Source organism: Salmo salar, chromosome ssa24 (assembly GCF_905237065.1).
Source record: "Salmo salar chromosome ssa24, Ssal_v3.1, whole genome shotgun sequence".
NCBI classification, from domain to species: domain Eukaryota; kingdom Metazoa; phylum Chordata; class Actinopteri; order Salmoniformes; family Salmonidae; genus Salmo; species Salmo salar.
The window spans coordinates 37,177,501-37,202,776 of record NC_059465.1 but is presented as its reverse complement, the minus strand read 5'-3'; the positions used below and the strand labels follow the sequence as shown (position 1 = coordinate 37,202,776).

The following is a 25,276-nucleotide window of genomic DNA, read 5'->3' as shown; positions in this document are numbered from 1 at the left end:
GATTGGCCATGCAGTTGTGGGTGAACAGGGAGTATATGAGGGGACTAAGCACGCACCCCTGAGGGGTGTTGTTGCCTACCCTTACCACCTGGGGGCAGCCCGTCAGGAAGTCCAGGATCCAGTTGCAGAGGCAGGTGTTTAGTCCCAGGGTCCTTAGCTTAGTGATGAACTTTGTGGGCACTGGTGTTGAACGCTGAGCTGTAGACAATGAACAGCATTCTCACATAGGTGTTCCTTTTATCCAGGTGGGAAAGAGCAGTGTGGAGTGCGATTGAGATTGCGTCATCTGTGGATCTGTTGGGGCGGTATGCAAATTGGAGTGGGTCTAGGGTTTCTGGGATTATGGTGTTGATGTGAGCCATGACCAGCCTTTCAAAGCACTTCATGGCTACCAACATGATCATCTGCCATGCTGATCCTCAACATGGGGGCCCCTCAGGGGTGCGTGCTCAGTCCCCATCTGTACTCCCTGTTCGCCCATGACTGTATGGCCAAACATGACTCCAACACCATCATTAAGTTTGCCGACGACACAACAGTTGTAGGCCTGATCACCGACAACGATGAGACAGCCTATAGGGAGGCGGTCAAAGACAGTCGGGAAGAGGGCAAAACAATGCCTATTCCCCCTCAGGAGACGGAAAAGATTTGTCAAGATCAAAGACTAAAGATTTGGTCCCCAGATCCTCCAAAAGTTCTACAGATGCACCATCGAGAGAATCTTGACTGGTTGCATCACTGCCTGGTATAACAACTGCTCAGCATTCGACCGTAAGGCACTACAGAGGGTAGTACGTACAGCCCAATACATCACTGCGGCCAAGCTTCCTGCCATCCAAGACCTATATACTAGGCGGTGTCAGAGGAAGGCCCAAAAAATTGTCAAAGACTCCAGTCACCCAAGTCATAGAGTGTTCTCTTTGCTACAGCACGGCAAGCGGTACCGGAGCGCCAAGTCTCAGTCAAAAAGGCTCCTTAAAAGTTTCTACCCCCAAGTCACTTTACTCCAACCTACATGTACAAATTACCTCAACTAATCCGTCCCCCCTGCACACTGACTCGGTACCAGTACCCCCTGTATATAGCCCCATTATTGTTATTTTATTGTGTTACTTTAAAAAAAAAAGTTTATTTAGTAAATATTACCTTAACTCTATTTTCTTCAAACTGCATTGTTGGTTAAGGGTTTGTAAATAAGCATTTCACTGTAAAGTCTGTTGTATTCGGCGCATGTGACAAATAAAGGAGGGGGAGGGGGGGGCTGGAAGGGCACTACAGGAAGTGGCTAGCAGCAGAGCAGAGAGGTGCTAGGAGGCGTGTAGCCCTTCTCCTCTGGGACGACATCTCATTATGGTGAACATGGTAGTTGTTCAGATTGGCCCACGCTAGCCTGGCCAGGAGCCAGCGCACTTATCTCAATTTAATCCTGTATAATGATTCAGCATAGAGCCACTCTTAAATTATCGGCAGACACACTCTCCACTAAACACAACACAAGCGCACGCACACACAAACGTACACGGGCATCACACACAGCAGCCAGACTCAAACTCAAACAGCACAGATCCCCAAAGAAAAAAGGAACATGCACTTTCCTCCTGGCTTTGAAACTAGTGACTTTGTGATGTGAGTTGGTGTACACATAATGCAACCTAGAGAATATGACAAGCAATGTTCTCAGATGATGAAATCATTTACCAACACAACCCTCAGAAGTGGTTGGACTCCACAGTCCGGCGGTATTTCACAGGTTGTTTGTATCACTGTACTTGTCTGTGTATGGTTGCATGTCTGAACCAGGCAACAAAACGTACCTTGGTGGGAAACCCAAAAAGGATCAAAGGGATGATATACACAGACACACACCCCCGATATACACAGACACACACCCCCGACAGACACAGAAACACACACACCCCGACAGACACAGAAACACACACACCCCCGACAGACACAGAAACACACACACCCCCGACAGACACAGACACACACCCCCGACAGACACAGACACACACCCCCGACAGACACAGACACACACCCCCGACAGACACAGACACACACCCCCGACAGACACAGACACACACCCCCGACAGACACAGACACACACCCCCGACAGACACAGACACACACCCCGGCAGACACAGAAACACACACCCCCGATATACACAGACACACACCCCCGACAGACACAGACACACACCCCGATATACACAGACACACACCCCCGATATACACAGAAACACACACACCCCCGACAGACACAGAAACACACACACCCCGACAGACACAGACACACACCCCGACAGACACAGACACACACCCCGACAGACACAGACACACACCCCCGACAGACACAGACACACACCCCCGACAGACACAGACACACACCCCGACAGACACAGACACACACCCCCGACAGACACAGACACACACCCCCGACAGACACAGACACACACCCCCGACAGACACAGACACACACCCCCAGCAGACACAGACACACACCCCGATATACACAGACACACACCCCCGACAGACACAGACACACACCCCCGATATACACAGACACACACCCCGATATACACAGACACACACCCCCGACAGACACAGACACACACCCCCGATATACACAGACACACACCCCCGGCAGACACAGACACACACCCCGGCAGACACAGACACACACCCCGGCAGACACAGACACACACCCCCGATATACACAGACACACACCCCGACAGACACAGAAACACACACACCCCCGACAGACACAGAAACACACACACCCCCGACAGACACAGAAACACACACACCCCCGACAGACACAGAAACACACACACCCCCGACAGACACAGAAACACACACACCCCCGACAGACACAGAAACACACACACCCCCCGACAGACACAGAAACACACACACCCCGACAGACACAGAAACACACACACCCCCGACAGACACAGAAACACACACACCCCCGACAGACACAGAAACACACACACCCCGACAGACACAGAAACACACACACCCCCGACAGACACAGAAACACACACACCCCCGACAGACACAGAAACACACACACCCCCGACAGACACAGAAACACACACACCCCCGACAGACACAGAAACACACACACCCCCGACAGACACAGAAAACACACACCCCGACAGACACAGAAACACACACACCCCGACAGACACAGAAACACACACACCCCCGACAGACACAGAAACACACACCCCCGACAGACACAGAAACACACACACCCCCGACAGACACAGAAACACACACACCCCGACAGACACAGAAACACACACACCCCCGACAGACACAGAAACACACACACCCCCGACAGACACAGACACACACACCCCGACAGACACAGACACACACCCCCGACAGACACAGAACACACACATCCCCGACAGACACAGACACACACACCCCGACAGACACAGACACACACCCCCGACAGACACAGAAACACACACACCCCCGACAGACACAGAAACACACACACCCCCGACAGACACAGAAACACACACACCCCCGACAGACACAGAAACACACACACCCCCGACAGACACAGACACACACCCCCGACAGACACAGAAACACACACCCCCGACAGACACAGACACACACCCCCGACAGACACAGAAACACACACACCCCGACAGACACAGAAACACACACACCCCGACAGACACAGAAACACACACACCCCCGACAGACACAGAAACACACACACCCCCGACAGACACAGAAACACACACACCCCCGACAGACACAGAAACACACACACCCCCGACAGACACAGAAACACACACACCCCCGACAGACACAGAAACACACACACCCCGACAGACACAGAAACACACACACCCCCGACAGACACAGAAACACACACACCCCGACAGACACAGAAACACACACACCCCCGACAGACACAGACACACACACACCCCCGACAGACACAGAAACACACACACCCCGACAGACACAGAAACACACACACCCCCGACAGACACAGAAACACACACACCCCCGACAGACACAGACACACACACACCCCCGACAGACACAGAAACACACACACCCCCGACAGACACAGACACACACCCCCGACAGACACAGAAACACACACACCCCCGACAGACACAGACACACACACACCCCGACAGACACAGAAACACACACACCCCGACAGACACAGAAACACACACACCCCCGACAGACACAGACACACACACACCCCCGACAGACACAGAAACACACACCCCCGACAGACACAGAAACACACACACCCCCGACAGACACAGAAACACACACACCCCGACAGACACAGACACACACCCCGACAGACACAGACACACACACACCCCCGACAGACACAGAAACACACACACACCCCGACAGACACAGAAACACACACACCCCCGACAGACACAGAACACACAACCCCCGACAGACACAGAAACACACACACCCCCGACAGACACAGAAACACACACCCCCGACAGACACAGAAACACACACACCCCCGACAGACACAGAAACACACACACCCCCGACAGACACAGAAACACACACACCCCCGACAGAAACAGAAACACCCCCTGCTGCAAGCAGCTCCACCTTTGTACACTACTCAGGAGCTTTCATCCCTGTTACCGCCCTCCCTGTTACTGCCCTGTAGGTAGAAGGCAAGGCAGCCCACTGTCTGTTCACTCCTCTCACACCTCCAGTCCACCTGGTACCAACACGCAGGCACACACACACACACACACACACACACAACAGACACACAGGCACACACGCACCCTTCTCCGTGTCAAAGCAACAGCTCTGTTAGTGGGTGGAAGGGGACTGTTTAGTAACAAACCACAATCATAGAACTGAAATGAATAGAAACAAGGGCAGAACCTGGGTATACACATCATGCAACACCAGGACCACAACATGAACCAAAGGGAAAGTGATTGATACTACACAGTAGAAATCCTAATGAAACCAGTGCACTAGCAGAGAGGAGGTATGTGGCTGGGTTAAGACTGTACTGCACCTGGATCACAGACTGGAGAGGTTAGCCAGAGGTCAGCCAGGGCATGAAGCAGTGACCTCCGCTCAGCCGACACAGGACTATGAGGTGGGAGGAAGAAGGCTGACAGGAAAAGAAGGCTTACGGGGGTGCAGTGATTGGGGGTCGAGGGTCAGAGACAGAAAGGGGACTGAGAAGAAGGTTGGGTGGGTGAAGGTCTAGTAGTACCTTAACTGGGAGACGCCAGGGCCTAGCTGGCATGCTATGTTTCAGGTGCAAGGGACACAGTCTACAGTGCAGTACGGTGTAGGGATAATTCTCCAGTAGTCCACAATGCAGGAAACACGACAACACATACACAACACAAGTCCAGATCAAAAACCACTCACTTAGCTCCCGCATGCTCTGGCCTGCAAACAAAAAAACACACATCTTGGTATCAACGTCAGTGATACCGGAACGGGGGGACCCAGGGGTGGAAATAACATGGGAGGTTAACAGCCTGGTAAATTAGATACCAATGTTAAAACAGAGGAAAACCAGTGCATCCTTGATATAGGACCAGGAGTTAGTCCTGTTGATGTAGGACCAGAAGGACCAGGAGTTAGTCCTGTTGATGTAGGACCAGGAGTTAGTCCTGTTGATGTAGGACCAGGAGTTAGTCCTGTTGATGTAGGACCAGGAGTTAGTCCTGTTGATGTAGGACCAGGAGTTATGTCTGTTGATGTAGGACCAGGAGTTAGTCCTGTTGATGTAGGACCAGGAGTTAGTCCTGTTGATGTAGGACCAGGAGTTAGTCCTGTTGATGTAGGACCAGGAGTTAGTCCTGTTGATGTAGGACCAGGAGTTAGTCCTGTTGATGTAGGACCAGGAGTTATGTCTGTTGATGTAGGACCAGGAGTTATGTCTGTTGATGTAGGACCAGGAGTTATGTCTGTTGATGTAGGACCAGGAGTTATGTCTGTTGATGTAGGACCAGGAGTTATGTCTGTTGATGTAGGACCAGGAGTTATGTCTGTTGATGTAGGACCAGGAGTTATGTCTGTTGATGTAGGACCAGGAGTTATGTCTGTTGATGTAGGACCAGGAGTTATGTCTGTCGATGTAGGACCAGGAGTTATGTCTGTCTATGTAGGACCAGGAGTTAGTCCTATTGATGAAGGACCAGGAGTTAGTCCTGTTGATGAAGGACCAGGAGTTAGTCCGGTCTCCTGGTCAGTTCACAAGGTCAGGAAGAAACATCTGTCTTCCTTCACATAACCTTCCTCTGATCCAGTATGGATCAGTGCCAAAGCCCTGACTGCATGCCTTTACGTCTCCCCCTGGGTTGCACCTGCCTCACTTAACGCCCTCCTGTGTTTACAAGACCCTGGCTGCGTCTGGGTGGTGGGGGGAGCTGCTGCAGCTGTACAGCAGGCAGATGGAGGGACACCTCTGCCAGTAAAAATTGATGGTCACCGTAAAACCACTGTAAAAACCCTCTTCTGTTCAGGGCCCTAATAACCCTGCCTCCGCCCAGACCACACCTCCAGGGCCCGCCCCACACTCCCCTGGCATTACATCAGGCTTAATAGTGCGTCTGCTCCTCATCCCCTCCCCCCTTGCTAGACTCAGTGTCAGGAGCCCGGGAAGAGTTATGGTTAAGAGCTGTGCTCTGGACACAGGCGAGATCTCATTCAATCACCTTAGCATGCACTGATATGTGGCCTGGGAGGAGGAGGACAGAGCCAGTAACATAAAGATGGGCAAGGATACAGATGGAGGGACAGCAGAAAGAGGAGTAAGTAGAGGGAGAATGTGTATGAAGGGGAAAAAGTAGACTTTCTGCAGTGCTGTACCATTAGTTAGGAGAGGCAGAGGTTGATCCAGAATTGGGGACGAGACGGAGACCTAAATTAGCTGGTTAAGGATACGGACAGGAGAGGAACAATCTTAGCTTAAATAAGTACCAGTGGAGACCAGTGACGATGTCTGCTGAAGACGCTTATGTCGTGAATATCTAGGGCAAACAATTATGGAGTTTTCACTCTTGAATGCAAAACTAGAAATCTCAACACTTTGCGTCTCTCAACCAAACTTCAGACATAAAAAGACTTGGACTAACAATACAACCCTGAATCTGTGGCCGAGGACAGGAATAAGTACAACAAGTCCCACTAAGTCCCACTATGACCTCCACAGTCATCAAACGAGAAAAGGGACAATATAGGAATAAGGTGGAATCATACTACATAGGCTCCGACGCCCTCCGCATGTGGCAGGGGCTACAGTCTGTTAAAGATTACAAAGGAAGACCCAGCCGTGATCTGCCCAACGATGCCGCTCTACCAGACAAACTCAATGCATTTTATGCACGCATTGACAACAAAAACATCAAGCCGGGTGTGAGGGCCGTCACCGACCCAGAGGATTGGGTGATCTCACTTCTGTAATCATGAAGTGCTTTGAGAGGCTGGTTATGGCACACATTAACTCCATCATCCCAGACACCCTAGACCCATTCCAATTTGCATACAGCCACAACAGATCACACAATCTCAATTGCTCTCCACACTGCCCTCACCCACCTAGATAAGAGGAACACCTGAGAATGCTGTTCATTGACGACAGCTCATGGCGCTATAGAGGGTGGTGCTACAGCCCAGTACATCACTCGGGCCGAGCTCCCTGCCATCCAGGACATCTATATCAGGCAGTGTGGTAGGAAGGCCCGGAAAATCATTAAAGACTCCAACCACCCAAGCCAAAGACTATACTCTCTACTTCTGCATGGCACCAAAAGGCTCTTGAACAGCTTCTATCCCCAAGCAATAGGACTGATAAACAGCTAACAAAAGAGCTACACTGACTATCTGAGTTAACCTTGTATCCTCATTGACCTTCTTATCCACATTCAAGCTGCTGCTACTCTGTTTCTCTTATATCCTGTTGCCCAGTCACCTTACCCTTATACATATCTACCTCTATCACTCCACTATCCCTGCACATTGTAAATACACTATTGGAGCTGACCCTGTATATAGTATGGTATTGAACTGACCCTGTATATAGTATGGTATTAACTGACCCTGTATATAGTATGGTATTGAACTGACCCTGTATATAGTATGGTATTGTAACTGACCCTGTATATAGTATGGTATTGAACTGACCCTGTATATAGTATGGTATTGAACTGACCCTGTATATAGTATGGTATTGAACTGACCCTGTATATAGTATGGTATTGTAACTGACCCTGTATATAGTATGGTATTAACTGACCCTGTATATAGTATGGTATTAAACTGACCCTGTATATAGTATGGTATTGAACTGACCCTGTATATAGTATGGTATTGAACTGACCCTGTATATAGTATGGTATTGAACTGACCCTGTATATAGTATGGTATTGAACTGACCCTGTATATAGTATGGTATTGAACTGACCCTGTATATAGTATGGTATTGAACTGACCCTGTATATAGTATGGTATTGAACTGACCCTGTATATAGTATGGTATTGAACTGACCCTGTATATAGTATGGTATTGTAACTGACCCTGTATATAGTATGGTATTGAACTGACCCTGTATATAGTATGGTATTGAACTGACCCTGTATATAGTATGGTATTGAACTGATCCTGTATATAGTATGGTATTGTAACTGACCCTGTATATAGTATGGTATTAAACTGACCCTGTATATAGTATGGTATTGAACTGACCCTGTATATAGTATGGTATTGAACTGACCCTGTATATAGTATGGTATTAAACTGACCCTGTATATAGTATGGTATTGAACTGACGCTGTATATAGTATGGTATTGAACTGACCCTGTATATAGTATGGTATTGAACTGACCCTGTATATAGTATGGTATTGAACTGACCCTGTATATAGTATGGTATTGAACTGACCCTGTATATAGTATGGTATTGAACTGACCCTGTATATAGTATGGTATTAAACTGACCCTGTATATAGTATGGTATTGAACTGACCCTGTATATAGTATGGTATTGAACTGACCCTGTATATAGTATGGTATTGAACTGACCCTGTATATAGTATGGTATTAAACTGACCCTGTATATAGTATGGTATTGAACTGACCCTGTATTTAGTATGGTATTGAACTGACCCTGTATATAGTATGGTATTGAACTGACCCTGTATATAGTATGGTATTGAACTGACCCTGTATATAGTATGGTATTGAACTGACCCTGTATATAGTATGGTATTGAACTGACCCTGTATATAGTATGGTATTGTAACTGACCCTGTATATAGTATGGTATTGAACTGACCCTGTATATAGTATGGTATTAAACTGACCCTGTATATAGTATGGTATTGTAACTGACCCTGTATATAGTATGGTATTGAACTGACCCTGTATATAGTATGGTATTAACTGACCCTGTATATAGTATGGTATTGAACTGACGCTGTATATAGTATGGTATTGAACTGACCCTGTATATAGTATGGTATTGAACTGACCCTGTATATAGTATGGTATTAAACTGACCCTGTATATAGTATGGTATTGAACTGACCCTGTATATAGTATGGTATTGAACTGACCCTGTATATAGTATGGTATTGAACTGATCCTGTATATAGTATGGTATTGAACTGACCCTGTATATAGTATGGTATGGAACTGACCCTGTATATAGTATGGTATTGAACTGACCCTGTATATAGTATGGTATTGAACTGACGCTGTATATAGTATGGTATTGAACTGACCCTGTATATAGTATGGTATTGAACTGACCCTGTATATAGTATGGTATTGAACTGACCCTGTATATAGTATGGTATTGAACTGACCCTGTATATAGTATGGTATTGAACTGACCCTGTATATAGTATGGTATTGAACTGACCCTGTATATAGTATGGTATTGAACTGACCCTGTATATAGTATGGTATTGGAACTGACCCTGTATATAGTATGGTATTGAACTGACGCTGTATATAGTATGGTATTGAACTGACCCTGTATATAGTATGGTATTAAACTGACCCTGTATATAGTATGGTATTGAACTGACCCTGTATATAGTATGGTATTGAACTGACCCTGTATATAGTATGGTATTAAACTGACCCTGTATATAGTATGGTATTGAACTGACCCTGTATATAGTATGGTATTGAACTGATCCTGTATATAGTATGGTATTGGAACTGACCCTGTATATAGTATGGTATTGAACTGACCCTGTATATAGTATGGTATTGAACTGACCCTGTATATAGTATGGTATTGAACTGACCCTGTATATAGTATGGTATTGAACTGACCCTGTATTTAGTATGGTATTGAACTGACCCTGTATATAGTATGGTATTGAACTGACCCTGTATATAGTATGGTATTGAACTGACCCTGTATATAGTATGGTATTGAACTGACCCTGTATATAGTATGGTATTGAACTGACCCTGTATATAGTATGGTATTGAACTGACCCTGTATATAGTATGGTATTGAACTGACCCTGTATATAGTATGGTACTGGAACTGATCCTGTATATAGTATGGTATTGAACTGACCCTGTATATAGTATGGTATTGAACTGACCCTGTATATAGTATGGTATTGAACTGACCCAGTATAAAGTATGGTATTGAACTGACCCTGTATATAATATGGTATTGAACTGACCCTGTACATAGTATGGTACTGGAACTGATCCTGTATATAGTATGGTATTGAACTGACCCTGTATATAGTATGGTATTGAACTGACCCTGTATATAGTATGGTATTAAACTGACCCTGTATATAGTATGGTATTGAACTGACCCTGTATATAGTATGGTATTGAACTGACCCTGTATATAGTATGGTATTGAACTGACCCTGTATATAGTATGGTACTGGAACTGACCCTGTATATAGTATGGTATTAAACTGACCCTGTATATAGTATGGTATTGAACTGACCCTGTATTTAGTATGGTATTGAACTGACCCTGTATATAGTATGGTATTAAACTGACCCTGTATATAGTATGGTATTAAACTGACCCTGTATATAGTATGGTATTAAACTGACCCTGTGTATATATATATATACACTGCTCAAAAAAATAAAGGGAACACTTAAACAACACATCCTAGATCTGAATGAAAGAAATAATCGTATTAAATCACACACAGAACGAGCAGTATGGCTGGTGGCATTGTTATGCTGGAGGGTCATGTCAGCATGAGCCTGCAGGAGGGTACCACATGAGGGAGGAGGATGTCTTCCCTGTAATGCACAGAGTTGAGATTGCCTGCAATGACAACAAGCTAAGTTCGATGATGCTGTGACACACCTCCCCAGACCATGAAAGAGCCTTCACCTCCAAAATCGATCCCGCTCCAGAGTACAGGCCTCGGTGTAACGCTCATTCCTTCGACGATAAACGCGGATCCAACCATCACCCCTAGTGAGATAAAACCGCGACTCGTCAGTGAAGAGCACTTTTTGCCAGTCCTGTCTGGTCCAGCGACGGTGGGTTTGTGCCCATAGGCGACATTGTTGCCGGTGATGTCTGGTGAGGACCTGCCTTACAACAGGCCTACAAGCCCTCAGTCCGGCCTCTCTCAGCCTATTGCGGACAGTCTGAGCACTGATGGAGGGATTGTGCGTTCCTGGTGTAACTCGGGCAGTTGTTGTTGCCATCCTGTACCTGTCCCGCCAGGTGTTGTTACACGTGGTCTGCCACTGCGAGGACGATCAGCTGTCCGTCCTGTTGTCCTGTAGCTCTGTCTTAGGCATCTCACAGTACGGACATTGCAATTTATTGCCCTGGCCACATCTGCAGTCCTCATGCCTCCTTGCAGCATGCCTAAGGCACGTTCACGCAGATGAGCAGGAACCCTGGGCATCTTTCTTTTGGTGTTTTTCAGAGTCAGTAGAAAGGCCTCTTTAGTGTCCTAAGTTTTCATAACTGTTACCTTAATTGCCTACCGTCTGTAAGCTGTTAGTGTCTTAACGACCGTTCCACAGGTGCATGTTCATTAATTGTTTATGGTTCATTCAACAAGCATGGGAAACAGTGTTTAAACCCTTTACAATGAAGATCTGTGAAGTTATTTGGATTTTTACGAATTATCTTTGAAAGACAGGGTCCTGAAAAAGGGACGTTTCTTTTTTTGCTGAGTTTATATAGTATGCTAACTTACTTAATTTTTTCCTATTCTAATTTCTTGTGTTTTTTTTCTAGTATTAGATTGTTATTGACTATTGCATTGTTGGGTTTAGAGCTGGCAAGAAAGGCACTTCACAGTACTTTTACATGTGACATTAAAACTTGAAACTATATTGAAACTACTGTGATATTGATTCATTCTACTATATTCATCCCATTCAAACCTTTGCGACAGGCAAACTGTTCCTTAAAAAAAAACACTTCCCCAGCCTCCCGAGTGGCGCAACAGTCTAAGGCACTGCATCGCACTGCTAGAGGCATCACTACAGACCCGGGTTCGATCCCAGGCTGTATCACAACCGGCCGTGATCGAGAGTCTCCTAGGGCGGCGCACAATTGGCCCAGCGTCGTCCGGGATAGGGGAGGGTTTGTGGCGGGCTGAGGGCCTGCAGGCTGACCTCGGTCGTCAGGTGAACGGTGTTTCCTCTGACACATTGGTACAGCTGGCCTCCGGGTTAAACTGGCGGGTGTTGAGAAGCGCGGTTTGGTGGATCATGTTTCGGAGGATGCATGACTTGACCTTCGCCTTTCCCAAGCCCGTTGGGGAGTTGCAGCGATGAGACAAGATCGAAATTGGGGAGAAACAGTGGGTAAAATACAAATATGTATATTTCTCCCGCTCTGGTTTTATCAAAAACATTGTACCTTCACAATTCACACAGCCATCTCCGTCCCACTCTTCCTCAGTTTCAATCTCAAATCCTGGCCCATATAGTTGTCAACACAGTGGCTGTCAATAGCACATTATTTGCTGTTCCTAACCCTCACTCACAGCTCCCTCTGAAGCTCATGTCCTCAAGCCTGGCTCCTCGTTCATAGACACACTATGATTGCACTGAGAATAAACCGACAACAGATAAAAACAACAATCAAAACAGAGAAACTAAACGGGGGAGTTTTGTTGTGGGAAGTGCGTTGCAGTGGAAGACTCTTCTTACACCCCTGGTGCGCTCCCATCTCTCCAGCTGGGATCAGAGATTAGGAAAGAGTGGAAAGCTCTAAAGGTGCCTCTCGGAATTCTAAAAGCGTTGCGAACGGAGTTCAGGGCCGAGGAGAGACGTGAGAGATGTAGGAATCACCAGAGGACTCCCAACAGGGGGTGTTTGGGGGGGGCAGAGGCATCCTTACACACAGTTTTGTCTGGACACAACATCACAGGGATTTTAAAGAGAGGGGTCAAGGGTTCGTCGGTGACAGAACAAGTTCAGAATGGCCAGCTTTGAGCAGTTTGAGGCTGGGACTTGAAATGGTCGCCATGCATCTTTAGACAGGTGTCTACAGAACAGTGGAGGGGAGAACAGAGAGGGTGGCACTGCCAGGGCCTGGTGGCTTGCTCTCAGCACAGAGACCCCTGCTGGGACCTGACTGGCACAGTGGGCACATGGCACGGGGATAGCCGTCTGCTCCATGTTCATGGAGCCTCTATAATAAGTCTGTCATTGCTAAAAACAGATTTATGGCTGCGAGAGCAATCTTCAATTTAACATCATATCTCCCTTATAGGAAATTATCTCTTTGTGTTTTTTCCCCCATTTTAATGTCTCCAACAGCTTACAGGCACACTATAAATTCCCGGGCTTCTAGCGATCCCCTTCATCCTTTTAAATAGCGTAAAGCTGAGCGATTAAGCAACATTTCTGTTATTTTCTGTTTTTTTAAACAACTAATTGACCGATATTGGTTCAATTATTTGAATTCCATTTAGTTTGGTTTCTCTAGAAAGAAATCAGATTTACATTTACGTCATTTAGCAGACGCTCTTATCCAGAGTGACTTATGTAGTAGTGAGCTGTAGTTTCCAACAGGCCAATATTTGACATATTTTAGCGCAGAAAACGTGGAAATTAACTACAATGACCATAATCCATTGCGCGTCCACTTGTCCGGTCTGTGTGGGGCGCGGAGACACGGTGAGGAAAAGACAAAAGAATGTGCGATTGAGAGGGATAGAGAGCAGTTGCATCGTGAGGTATCTCTATCTGAAAATACATTATCTAAGTAATTGATAGTTGGTATTCAGCAGTCATAAAAGTATGCCTTACTTACTTTGAAGAACTACAAAATAGTGATTTTGTCAGACAGCATAGGCAGCAGCTCTATAGTGATGAGATGATGAATTGGAATGAAATAATAAAGTCATCAAATAAAATAAATGTAATATACACAACTGAAATAAGTCATGTGAATAAATTATTGTTAATAAGTGATAAGCAGTTACAGCACTCAACCAACTTAATGCATAGTGCATTTAATGTTTAAAATAATAATAATATCTAAACCGAAATCCTTATTTTTTTAATAATCGAACCGAAACGAGCTCAAAAAGCACTAAAGTAGCGACAACAGTGACTACTAGAAGACTGGACAGAGGGGTAGAAAAGAAAGAGGGACAGAGTGTTGCACATCAAGTACCTTTTGATTCCCTATAAAACGTCCCCTCTTAAGAAAGCCAATGAAAATTGGCTTGGATAAAGAAAGCAATCTCAATTGATTTAAGCCCCCGAAAAACTTTCAAATAGCCTGTACCTCGAGCTCTTAAACGTCTCTGGAGGACATAAATCTCTCTCTCGCTCTCTCTCTAATCCTTAAATACAGTCTGAAGAAGCGAGAGGATTCACATCTATTCAGTTTGTCGAGTCATTCGACTGCCTTGCTCCCCAGTTGTCATTGACCATCTACACTTCAGGTATTACTTTCAAACCCAATTCTTCCTCCCTTCATTGCTCCACCTATGTAGGAGAAACATGCCCTTCCGGCTGTGTGGCTTAATAACTTCCCAGGACTTTGAGAAGTCTTTGCTCCAGAGCCTTGGTTCTTTGGGAGCAGGGTGGACAGGACTGATGCCAAAAACAGAGTGTCCGGTAACGGGAAAACAGGGCAGGCCAGTCCCTGGTGGTGTTGGGGGGCCTGGAAGGAGAAAGGACAGCGCTAGCTCTGCCTCTGCCTGTAAGCTAATTAGCTCAGATGGAGAGAGAGAGGGAGGGAGAGATAGAGAGAGAGGGGGAGAGAGAAAGAGGGTGCTCCAGAAAAAAATATTAAATAACAAGACGACCTCCTGAAATCGCACCAGCCTTTCAAAATAGCTGACCCACTTGTGGACACACTTTCTATATCTGCCTGTCCTCGATGCAGTAACCTATATAGGTTTGCAGTATCTACTCACGGGAGACTAAAAATGGGCAACTCATCTGCTGCTGCTGAGTAAAGTAACCTGTAAAACTAGGCAACGGGTCGCCAGCTGGTGCCATGATCATGTACGGTTTAGGATGTGGTCATGTGGAATGCATGTTTCAGTACATGAAACAGCTGATGTATCCAAAGTGTGTGAGAGGGGACACACATCTTTCTCAACTCCACCACTTCTCCAAAAAGAAGAGGGACGCTTGAGAACAACAACAGCCCTTAAGACGCAATAGCATAATATATGCGGGTTCTTTTCACCGGCACAATCTCCACTTTGCCCCGTGTTCTTTTCAGTGATGACACTCAAGGCCAAGTATAATGGGGTGCTGACACACATTTGTGTTGCATTAGGCCCCGAACCGACAGAGAGGCAATTACAGGGGGCCATTTGAATGTGCATTATGGAAACACATTAGTAAGAACAGCAAACAAAGACTAGAGACATTTAACGAGGAGAAGAAAAAAAAGACACACAAGCTTATCTTTCTATGGGCACAGAAATGCTGCGGCCACTAAAAGCCATCTCGGAGTGATAGAAGATAAATGATGGCGATGATGAACCCTGCTTTCAGTGCTTTCTCCTCTGCTTAGCTGTAGGCAAACAGCGTGTGACGGCAGCAATATAAATGAGGACTAGCAGCACCCCTCCTCCTAGACAACCACCATTCCCAGGTTTAACTAAGTGATTAAGTGACCATTTTGGTCTATATGTGCTTCGACACATTGTACAGACAAACCTTTCGTACGAGAAACTCCTAGACACATAAATGAAAGAGCACACATAGCCTACACGCACGTTTTGTTGTCAGTCACATCGGGTCATTTTCAGAACTGTATCTTAAATCTAGTTATGCGGTCATTGTGAGAAACATATTGATGTATGCTGTGTGTGTGTAAAGGACTACTTAGCCTAGTTAAAAGTGCACTATGTAGAAATCACGATGCCATTTCCTGGTTGCTAAAACTCCTAATTTCAGTTTATTTGACAAACTAAGCTAGTGTAGTGTAGAGAATCATTGTACCATCTAAAATATATTTTTTCCATCACCAAAAATATTGTTTTTTCAGCTGTTTGAAGTTGGTGTACAAAACCGAAAGTCAAAGACGCAAAGATGAAACTTAAGAACGGGAAGCATAGAAATAGCGTACATAGAACAGATCTACTGCTTCTTAGACTTGTTTTCAAGTACAATGACAGATCTATAACTCACATTTCTATGTGAATTTGGACACGTTGCCCCAAACATTTACATTTTGCAACTTTAAAAACGATATCCATTGTAAATTGTGTGCACAGTGGGGAAAGTTTCCGGAGACATCTAGGAAGAAGCAAACACAGTATGCTTTTTTTGTTGTTGTTGCTATTGCAGGAAAGCCTTTTTTAGGCAGTCATCTGTTACGGCCCCCATGTTCCCAGACTGTTCCAACTCCCTAAGCCAGGCAGGCCATGTCATCTGTTGCAGGCTAAACTGAACACAGAGCTCTCAGGGAATAGACGTCACTTTATAATGGCAATGAGATACCACTGAAGCTACGGTGTATCTGGGACATCTCCAAAAGGAAAGATATATGTGAGACCAGCAGTTCCAAATGGAGATGTGTACTCACCTCTGATCCAGGGCGGTCAGTCTGCGTGGTTCTGTCAGCTTTTTGGCAGATGGGTTTCAGGGCAGCTTTGGCACTCTCCTGTACACAGAACACACAGACCAACATCAGGAATTTCACCCATACTAGGGGCCAGGAGTTTTCCCAGGTCAGGTCACAGGGTCAGGAAAAACTCCTGGCCCAAAGGATATATCAGAGATAGGGACAGGAGTTTTGGCTTGATCAAGTGGCCTGACAATGAGAAATCCCAGGCCCTGGTCTTACTGTATACTGTACATCATTGGTCTTACTACTAACAGTTAGCGCACACGGTTTAAGAAACACCACATGCAAAAAAAATGATTAAATATTCAACTCCATCCAAGTAACAAACCCTGAAACCACTGGGGCATGAACGTTTTTTGAAAGACACGGCGGGAGGATTTCGCAACCAAACCTTGGACCATGGTACCTTGCAAAGTGCACCAGAGAAAACAAAAGGCTAATAAAAACAGACAGGTAGTACTGGCCAATGCGCTGCGAGGTCTCACTCTGGCATAATGAACACTTCTCAGCTGACAGATTTAGCAGCGGACTAGAGGGGAGATTGGCTAAAAGCTGCCCTTTCCTTGAAAATACCGCCCTTTTTGGGGGGCGGGGGGGAGGGGGCTGCCGACGATTCCCCTGCAAATGATGCTGGTGAGCATTACGTTCTGTTAATATCAATTCTATCAATTAGGGTTTCAATTCTGGTTTGCAATCCGAGGCATATGTCCTGAATTAAAGTGGGTTATGCTGTGCAGCGAACATGGCTGGTGAATGCCACATGCAATCTGCCAGAGAGTAAGTATCGTCACACCACCAGCGCCAGACTTCAAACAGTACGGAGGTCTCCCAGCATCCCTCGTCTTTGGCTAAGATCCTTGTTTCATGAGGAACCTGATTGATTGGGTCATCCTTATCTGAGCTGGGCCAACACCACATTGCTTAGTGTGTTTTCTTATGGACCATATGGTAGTCTGAAGAGAAGGAGAGAGGAGCAATCGGTACCTAGAACCAGAATGTGCAAACACACAGATGTCAAACGGGAACTGACTCTGCGGGACATACTGGCAGTGCTAGACATTATGACATGTTATATATAAAAAATAACAAATGAAGCCTCAGGGGCAATATGTCAAATTATACATGTTTTTCAGTACAAAACCAACAGCTCTACAAACCCAGAAAAACATTTTACATTCCCGACTTGCATTTGGTTTATTTTGGGAACATAAATTCTCCATTAAAACAACAACAAACCAAATGACTTGTTTTGGTTTTCAAATCAAATACAAAGCTAGGTAAAAAAATATATGTTTGCTTCTAAATTTGATCAAACGCGATCAAAGCCGATTAAAATAAACATTCAACAACACTACTTTTCCCTTTGTTAGTCAATCTTCATATTTCTCTTTAATCTCTATTATGAATGGGGAGAGGAGAGCAGTGCTGAGTGTGATAAGCTGGAGAGAAAGTCCTAAACAAGGAAAGAAATGGAGAGAGAGAGAATTAGAGAGAGAAAGATAGAAGTCTCCTAAGTGCCCTCTGCTGTTGTCAAAGGAAGGACTAGAGGCTGAGATGCTGTCTGTGTGCCCTGTGATGAAGTGCTGTCTGTGTGCACCATGCTGAGATGCTCCAAACCGATAAGGAGCTTCTATGTCAATCGGACCCAGTTGTTTCTGTTTTGCACAGGCAACTATTAAAAGACCGCACATGTGCATCCTGAGAAGTTACTAGTGCACCTCCCGTATCCCATTCTATATTGAATTGTACAGTATATTGGGAGTGAACTGAATTTCTAATGGAAGAACCCACATACATTACATTCAATGTTCAGACATTCTTCTCCCACAGTGCTACAGTGTGCCTCTCACCAGCTCAGCCTGCAGTTGGAGGATCAGCTCGTCCTTCTCCCTCAGCTGCAGCACCAGAGCCTCTTCCCTCCCCCGCTCCTGGAATGAAGAGCAGAGAAAGTCACACACTACTTCAGGAGGAGGATGCATTGGGGAAGGTGAACACTGAGCATAGAGCCACCACATTTTTTATTTTACCTTTATTTAACTAGGCAAGTCAGTTAAGAACAAATGTTTATTTACAATGACGGACTACCCCGGCCAAACCCTAACGACGCTGGGCCAATTGTATGCCGCCCTATGGGACCCACAATCACAGCCGGTTGTGACACAGCCTGGAATCAAACCAGGCTCTGTAGTGACGCGTCTAGCACTGAGATGCTGTGCCTTAGACCGCCGCGCCACTCGGGAAACCACCACACTCTACCACATCACTACCATAGAAGAGAAGGTAATGTCTAGAATGTGGAGTCAGAACACAGGCCACTGTATTATGTAACAGGGGAAGTGGGGAGCAGGACAGAAAGAGAGGGGGGAGAGCAGGGTGAAGAGTGTGTGTACAGTATGTGCTCTCCCTCTGGTAACCCTAAGATGAACTATGGCCGCATCACAGCGCATACAGCACTTCTTTCTCCATGACCTTGTCTGGTCAGCAGCCAGTAAGGGGAGGCAGGCCCTAGCAACCATATATGGCCAACGCTCTAACCACTAGGCTACCTGCCGCACCGATTATAAACTGGTTAACAACAATATTAGAGCAGTAAAAATAAATGTTTTGTCATACCCGTGGTATTCAGTCTGATATACCACGGCTGTCAGCCAATCAGCATTCAGGGTTTTAAATACCCAGTTTATAAAACAACAATAGAACTCTGCGATCTACGTGACCCAATGTTGCAAATCTGAATAGGCTTAGTGCCTTCTGCTGCTTTATGCCTGTTATTTTCTTTGGGTTTTTCCTAAAACAACATCAAATCCCCGTCGACCATTGTTTGCTGACCCTCCGTTACTCTCCAATATCCCCCCTCAACAAAAACACATGCGTGGGTACAACTTAGTGGAAAGTTTGTCTCTTTCTGAAATAGACCATGTCATATTAGTACAGAACAACAACAAATATATGCATGAAATGGTATGAAATGTATGAAATGTATGCATTCACTACTGTAAGTCGCTCTGGATAAGAGCGTCTGCTAAATGACTAAAATGTAAATGTAAATATTAGTCCGTTAATGCCATGGAAGCCTGTGTTTTTGTCTTCCGTGGTGGGGTCACGTCCTGATGAGGTCACACAGAGTAAATAGGAAACTGTAACATCCTCTAAACCGCCGCCTGAGGGGAATCCTTAAATCTGTCTTCATTAGAGATGTTCACGGACAGGCACTTTATCTGCACATTACCATAGAAAGAGAGAGAGAGAGACAGACAGAGCGAGACTGGGTCCCCAGCAGAACCCACCCTCGCCCCCCCCTATGAATATTCAACAGAACAACACGTATGCAGCCTCTCTCCCTCCCCACAATGAGCCTGACCACCCAAGGTTAACAAAGTTGGGCTGAATGTCTGTATAGTGACCCTATTGGTCAGCCTAATTCGCAGTGAGGGTAGAATGTTTACAGCACATGTGGCCGGGCCCTGGGCAAAAACAGCAGTAGGCACGCACACACACACACCTTAACAGCACCTCAAGGAGACAGCCAGGCTGCGGAAGGTTTCTAAGAGTTCAGGTTTATCTGCAGCCTCACCCGGCCTCTGGACAGGATGTCAGAAAGTGTTGCCTTTCCTGCCACTTGTTTGTACAGAAACAACACAAAAGTGTTTGGGGAAAAGGTTACGCAAAACACGTCAGGCGATGGATGAGCTTGGCATTCCGCTGCGATCACTCCATCCAAGGAGGAGTGATGAGAGAGAGCGCCCGCCATGCCGCTGCCTGCTCCCATTCCCCACTCGTACGCCGGCGCTGTGCTCTCCACGGGAGCCGCTTTCCGAGGGCGCTAATTATAAAAAGGCAGGGATAGCAAATGTTCGCTAAAGGAAGTTTTGCTCAAAGTAGGACAAGGAGTGACACGGTTTCGTCTCAGGTGGGTTCCAGGGCTTTATTTTTAAACTCAGATTTTTCTGGAACGGCGGGACGAGTCCCACCACTCCCCCCTTTCATCCAACAATGTCAGATGCATGGGCTCTCGCTCTCTCTCTCTCGGAGGAGGAGGAGATGGACCAGAGCGTCACATGGCGCTCCTTCTGCATAGTGTTCCTGCTCCTGCTGGTGCGGCTGCTCCATGTAGGTCAGTAAAGAGGTCACAAACAAACACACAAACACACACATACACACAAAAAACGAATTTCCACTCATGCGCTCTTTACTCCACAACCGCCACAAAAACTCTGCTGCCAACCACCAAACTAAATCCCCTTTCTCTTAGAAAACCCTGACAAAAGCCCATTTGATAAATCCTCCACTGCCACCCCGCGACTTCCCCAAAGGGATTCATTAATGAGATCATCTCATCTAGATCAAATTCCACTGATGCTATGACGGAGAAAGGCTCAAGTTGCTGTGGCACTTTAAGGCGCAGACAGACTGGAACAAGTTTTTGATCTTTTAAAGAACTGCAGGTGGTAGAAAACACTTCTAAATGTGCCCAGACTGGAGAAAGCTTTAGAGGTATATTATACAGCACGGTCTAGATAGATACCCCTTGTGGTTGAGCCTTGCGGAAGTGATCTGAAAAAACATTACCTTGAGGGGCAGTGACTTCTCACTACAAGGGCTGATGGGGAGAGAATGAAGGCTGCTTGCAGGACTTGTGTCAGTGCTCTGAGGGAGAGAGGTGACATTCAGAAATGTTATATTTGCAATAACATGCACACATCCTAAAAGGGTTACATTGTTCATTTATTATTTCAATAAAATATATTATTTGAGGTGAGAGGATAACATGTCAATAGGAATATGACTAAATATACTGTAACGGGTAGTTGAAAATAACACACAGTACAGACAGGAGAAAGACTGTTACAGCTACAACACTGACCATTCATGTCATTTGATGCCTTCTTGCCTCATTTACAGTGACATCAAGACTATCGTACAGCGTCTCTTCACATGCAGGTTCAGTTATACATCTATTAACATGCTTCAATACATAGAATGTCCTAACTTTAACAGGGTAATAATCTTTAGATAGCATGTGATTGGATGCCCTTAAAGAGAAGCAGTGGGTGTGGGCACTTACAGGTGCAGTATATATAGCCAGACAGACTAGTCTGACCCAGAATGTTTTAACTTTGATCAATGTGTATCCCCACATGCAGGTTTAAGGTCACATTTCTCCTACAGGCTGGCGTAGGAAGGTCCAGACAATTAGATAAGGTTCAGTTAAAACCCCTTTCAATTTCGGCATGGCGCTGCCTGAAAGCATTCATTTGAATAACGTTTTATTTGAGGTGCCAGAGCTCAGTGACCAGAGATGATAAATTAATAATGTAGCCCCCAGCCCACTTTGATACACTATTTAATCATATTGAAATCAGAAATCAAGAATTGAAATGCTTAAAATAACTAAAAAGGCATTTTACCCCCTTTAAACTTGGCTTTCAAAAGGTATTCAGAACCTCTGTGAAAAGCATGCGGTGCAATAAGGTTTTTTTGCCTGAGCAGAAAGGCCCCTCGCCTCTGTGTTTTATCCAATATTAGACCGTTTTATTCTGTATGTGTAAAGGATGAAACACCACAGAGGAGGAGGAAAGCATATAACAGAGAATAAGACAACGCCTCGCTCGAATCGGCTTGTGATCTGTTTGCGTTCGTTTGGATCTCAGTTTAAACACAACAGCAGGCAGATGCTACAAGAGGGAGGTGCCATTCAATAACAACACTGGGAGATGTGTATTACAGCTGCGCCAGCAGTGCCGAATGTCTTGTCACCAAATAACATATTCAGACTGCTACGGTCTTTTTGCCAGAGTAGCCACGCTTTGTACTGTAGGACTGGGTCTCGTCCACGGCCATTGTAGAATGGATTGCAAGAAATTAAACATTAACCAAACACCATGGAATCTGCTGGGACGATAGCAATGTGTGATTTCTCGTCTAATCAGCCATTACACAAATAGCTAATCACTTTATAATAGTGGGATGTAATTTGATTGCGTTTCTTTAGCCACTCCAGATACTATCCATTCCCAGAATCAAAACCCTCATTAAATACACAAAGGCGGTTAAAAAGCTGTGGAGGGCACTGTGTCGGGCGAGGCTTTAACAAGCTCCCAGCTTCCCTGCGTGACAACGCCAAAAGCTCATAGCTATTCAAATAAACAAATGTAAGTACTTGTTGTTGAGATACTTGTTGTTGAGGTTTAAAAATACCATGTTCAGGCCTTTGATAGAGGAGAATACCGGTAGATGAGGGCTGGCTGGTCTGCTGCTCGGGCATCCACCATTCTGATGTAGGCTACATCACATTTTGCTCTCAATTGGGTGATTAATGCCATTGACTAGGGTCTTTGTTATGCCCATGGATTAGATTCTATCAACTGCTATGTGGTCATCAATTAAACTTGCAGGGAAAACCCTTGAAATTGATGACGCATGCATGCATGGGTCATGTCACCCCTCCCTCCCTCCAGACTCACCCCCCTCCCTCCCTCCATGCTCCCCCCCCCCTCCATGCTCCCTCCACCCCTCCTCCCTCCACGCTCCCTCCCTCTCCTCACCACCCTCCCTCCCTCCAAAACCAGTGTAAGGTGAGACAGGTGGTCCTACTGTAGCCTACCTCCTGCAGGGTCCTCCGGAGGCGCAGCAGCAGGGTCTTGACGGAGGTACAGTCGTGCTGCATCAGCCTAAGGGGCAGTGCCTCTAGCCCCGGGGCCTCGTCCTCCCGGCCCAGGCACCAGTCAGCAGGCAGCAGGGTAGTGGGCCGGCTCGGCTCCCTGGAACACAAGCACAGAACCACCGTCACACCTGTGCGCAAGCACACACACATAAGCTTACTTACTTAAAAGCGGGCCATATTCAAAAGATACAGTACATCCTAAGTTAAAATAACATTTAAGCCATTTATAAAATGATTTTATCCAGAGCGACATACAGGGCTCCCGAGTGGCGCAGCGGTCTAAGGCACTGCATCTCAGTGTTAGAGGCGTTACTACAGACCCCGATTCAATTCCAGGCTGTATCACAACCGGCCGTGATTGGGAGTCCCAAACGCTGGGTTAGGGTTTGGACGGCCTACCCCTATCCGGGTTAGGGTTTGGCCGGGGTAGGCCGTCATTGTAAATAAGAATTTGTTCTTAACTGACTTGCTTAGTTAAATAAAGGTTAAATAAAAAATACAATCATGCTTGCATACATTTTATGGACAGGTGGTCTCGGGAATTGAACCCACTATCCTGGCGTTGCAAGTGCAGAAAGAAATAGAAAGAAAGAAGTATGTCAAAGACCAATAACAAATACTTCTACAATCCAAAACTGTGTAATAAAGTATTCCTTAAAGCGGAGTTCACACAGAAACTAGACTCTCAACTGGACTGGTTCAGATTGTCAGTTGTGTTCAGATTTTAGAACCATGGAACCTGTTCACAACAGAGAATCTGAATAGTTGAGTTGAGTCTAGATTTTCTCCAATGGTCTGTGTGAACTCTGTCTGATGATAAAACCCCTCATCATGCAGCCAAGAAGGTCCAGGTGTCACTTCAGAGCTGCTCCACACAACGCAGCCGATAAAATTAACCACGTCTGCCAATATCAAGTGATCTACTTCCTCGTGTGTGATGGTACTTCATTCCGACAGGACAGGAGCTGTGATTCATTACTTCCTATCAGCGATTGCCATCGCAGATATCCTTTGTCTACACAGGTTTGAAAGGAATCTCTTGTTGAGTGTTCCTCGTCAAACAAGATCGACTGTGGTAATTAGTGATATTGCTTCAGAGACTTCCACCTGACCCAAGCAATGAGAGATGAATGGTGTCCAGATAACCTTATCCACAGATGAAGCCTCCATTTTACTTTCTTATCCTCCTTCATTTCACTTTCTTATCCTCTTATGCAAAATGGAGACGTAACCAAGGGGATTTAAATGTTTTGCTTGCAAATGAAATTGGCTGAAACCCCAAATCCACTCCAATTTTATTAATTGGAGAGGATTTCTTCCTTCGTAGACAATCGAGGCCATTGTGGTGAATAAGACCATGTGTAAATTGGATATCTGCGAGATACATAAGACAGTCGTTGAAAGCTATCAAGGCAACTGTCCCTGCTTGTGTATTTAGAGTAAGTTCTGTTTGCCATCATCAACAACAACAAAACATTGTCCAATTCATGTGAAGTTGTGGAATCAACAACTACAGCTTAACACTGA

The 25,276-nt window shown here is 45.7% G+C and overlaps 1 protein-coding gene across 6 annotated transcripts in view; it reads right to left on the bottom strand.

Annotated features, from left to right (window-relative positions):
• The window catches only part of LOC106585838 (serine-rich coiled-coil domain-containing protein 1), a 133,449-nt gene that overhangs the window by 60,723 nt on the left and 47,450 nt on the right, over positions 1-25,276 (bottom strand). For 5 of the 6 annotated variants that reach the window (XR_006761886.1, XM_014172510.2, XM_014172514.2 and 2 more), the window contains exons 6-9: positions 23,690-23,846; positions 21,655-21,732; positions 18,936-19,013; positions 17,044-17,121 (exon numbers count right to left, since the gene is read on the bottom strand). Coding sequence is in view for 5 of the 6 variants with exons in the window: in XM_014172510.2 (XP_014027985.2) it covers positions 17,044-17,121; positions 18,936-19,013; positions 21,655-21,732; positions 23,690-23,846 (391 nt within the window). In the remaining variant the exon portion in view is untranslated. The other variant, XM_014172515.2, reaches the window with a different exon arrangement.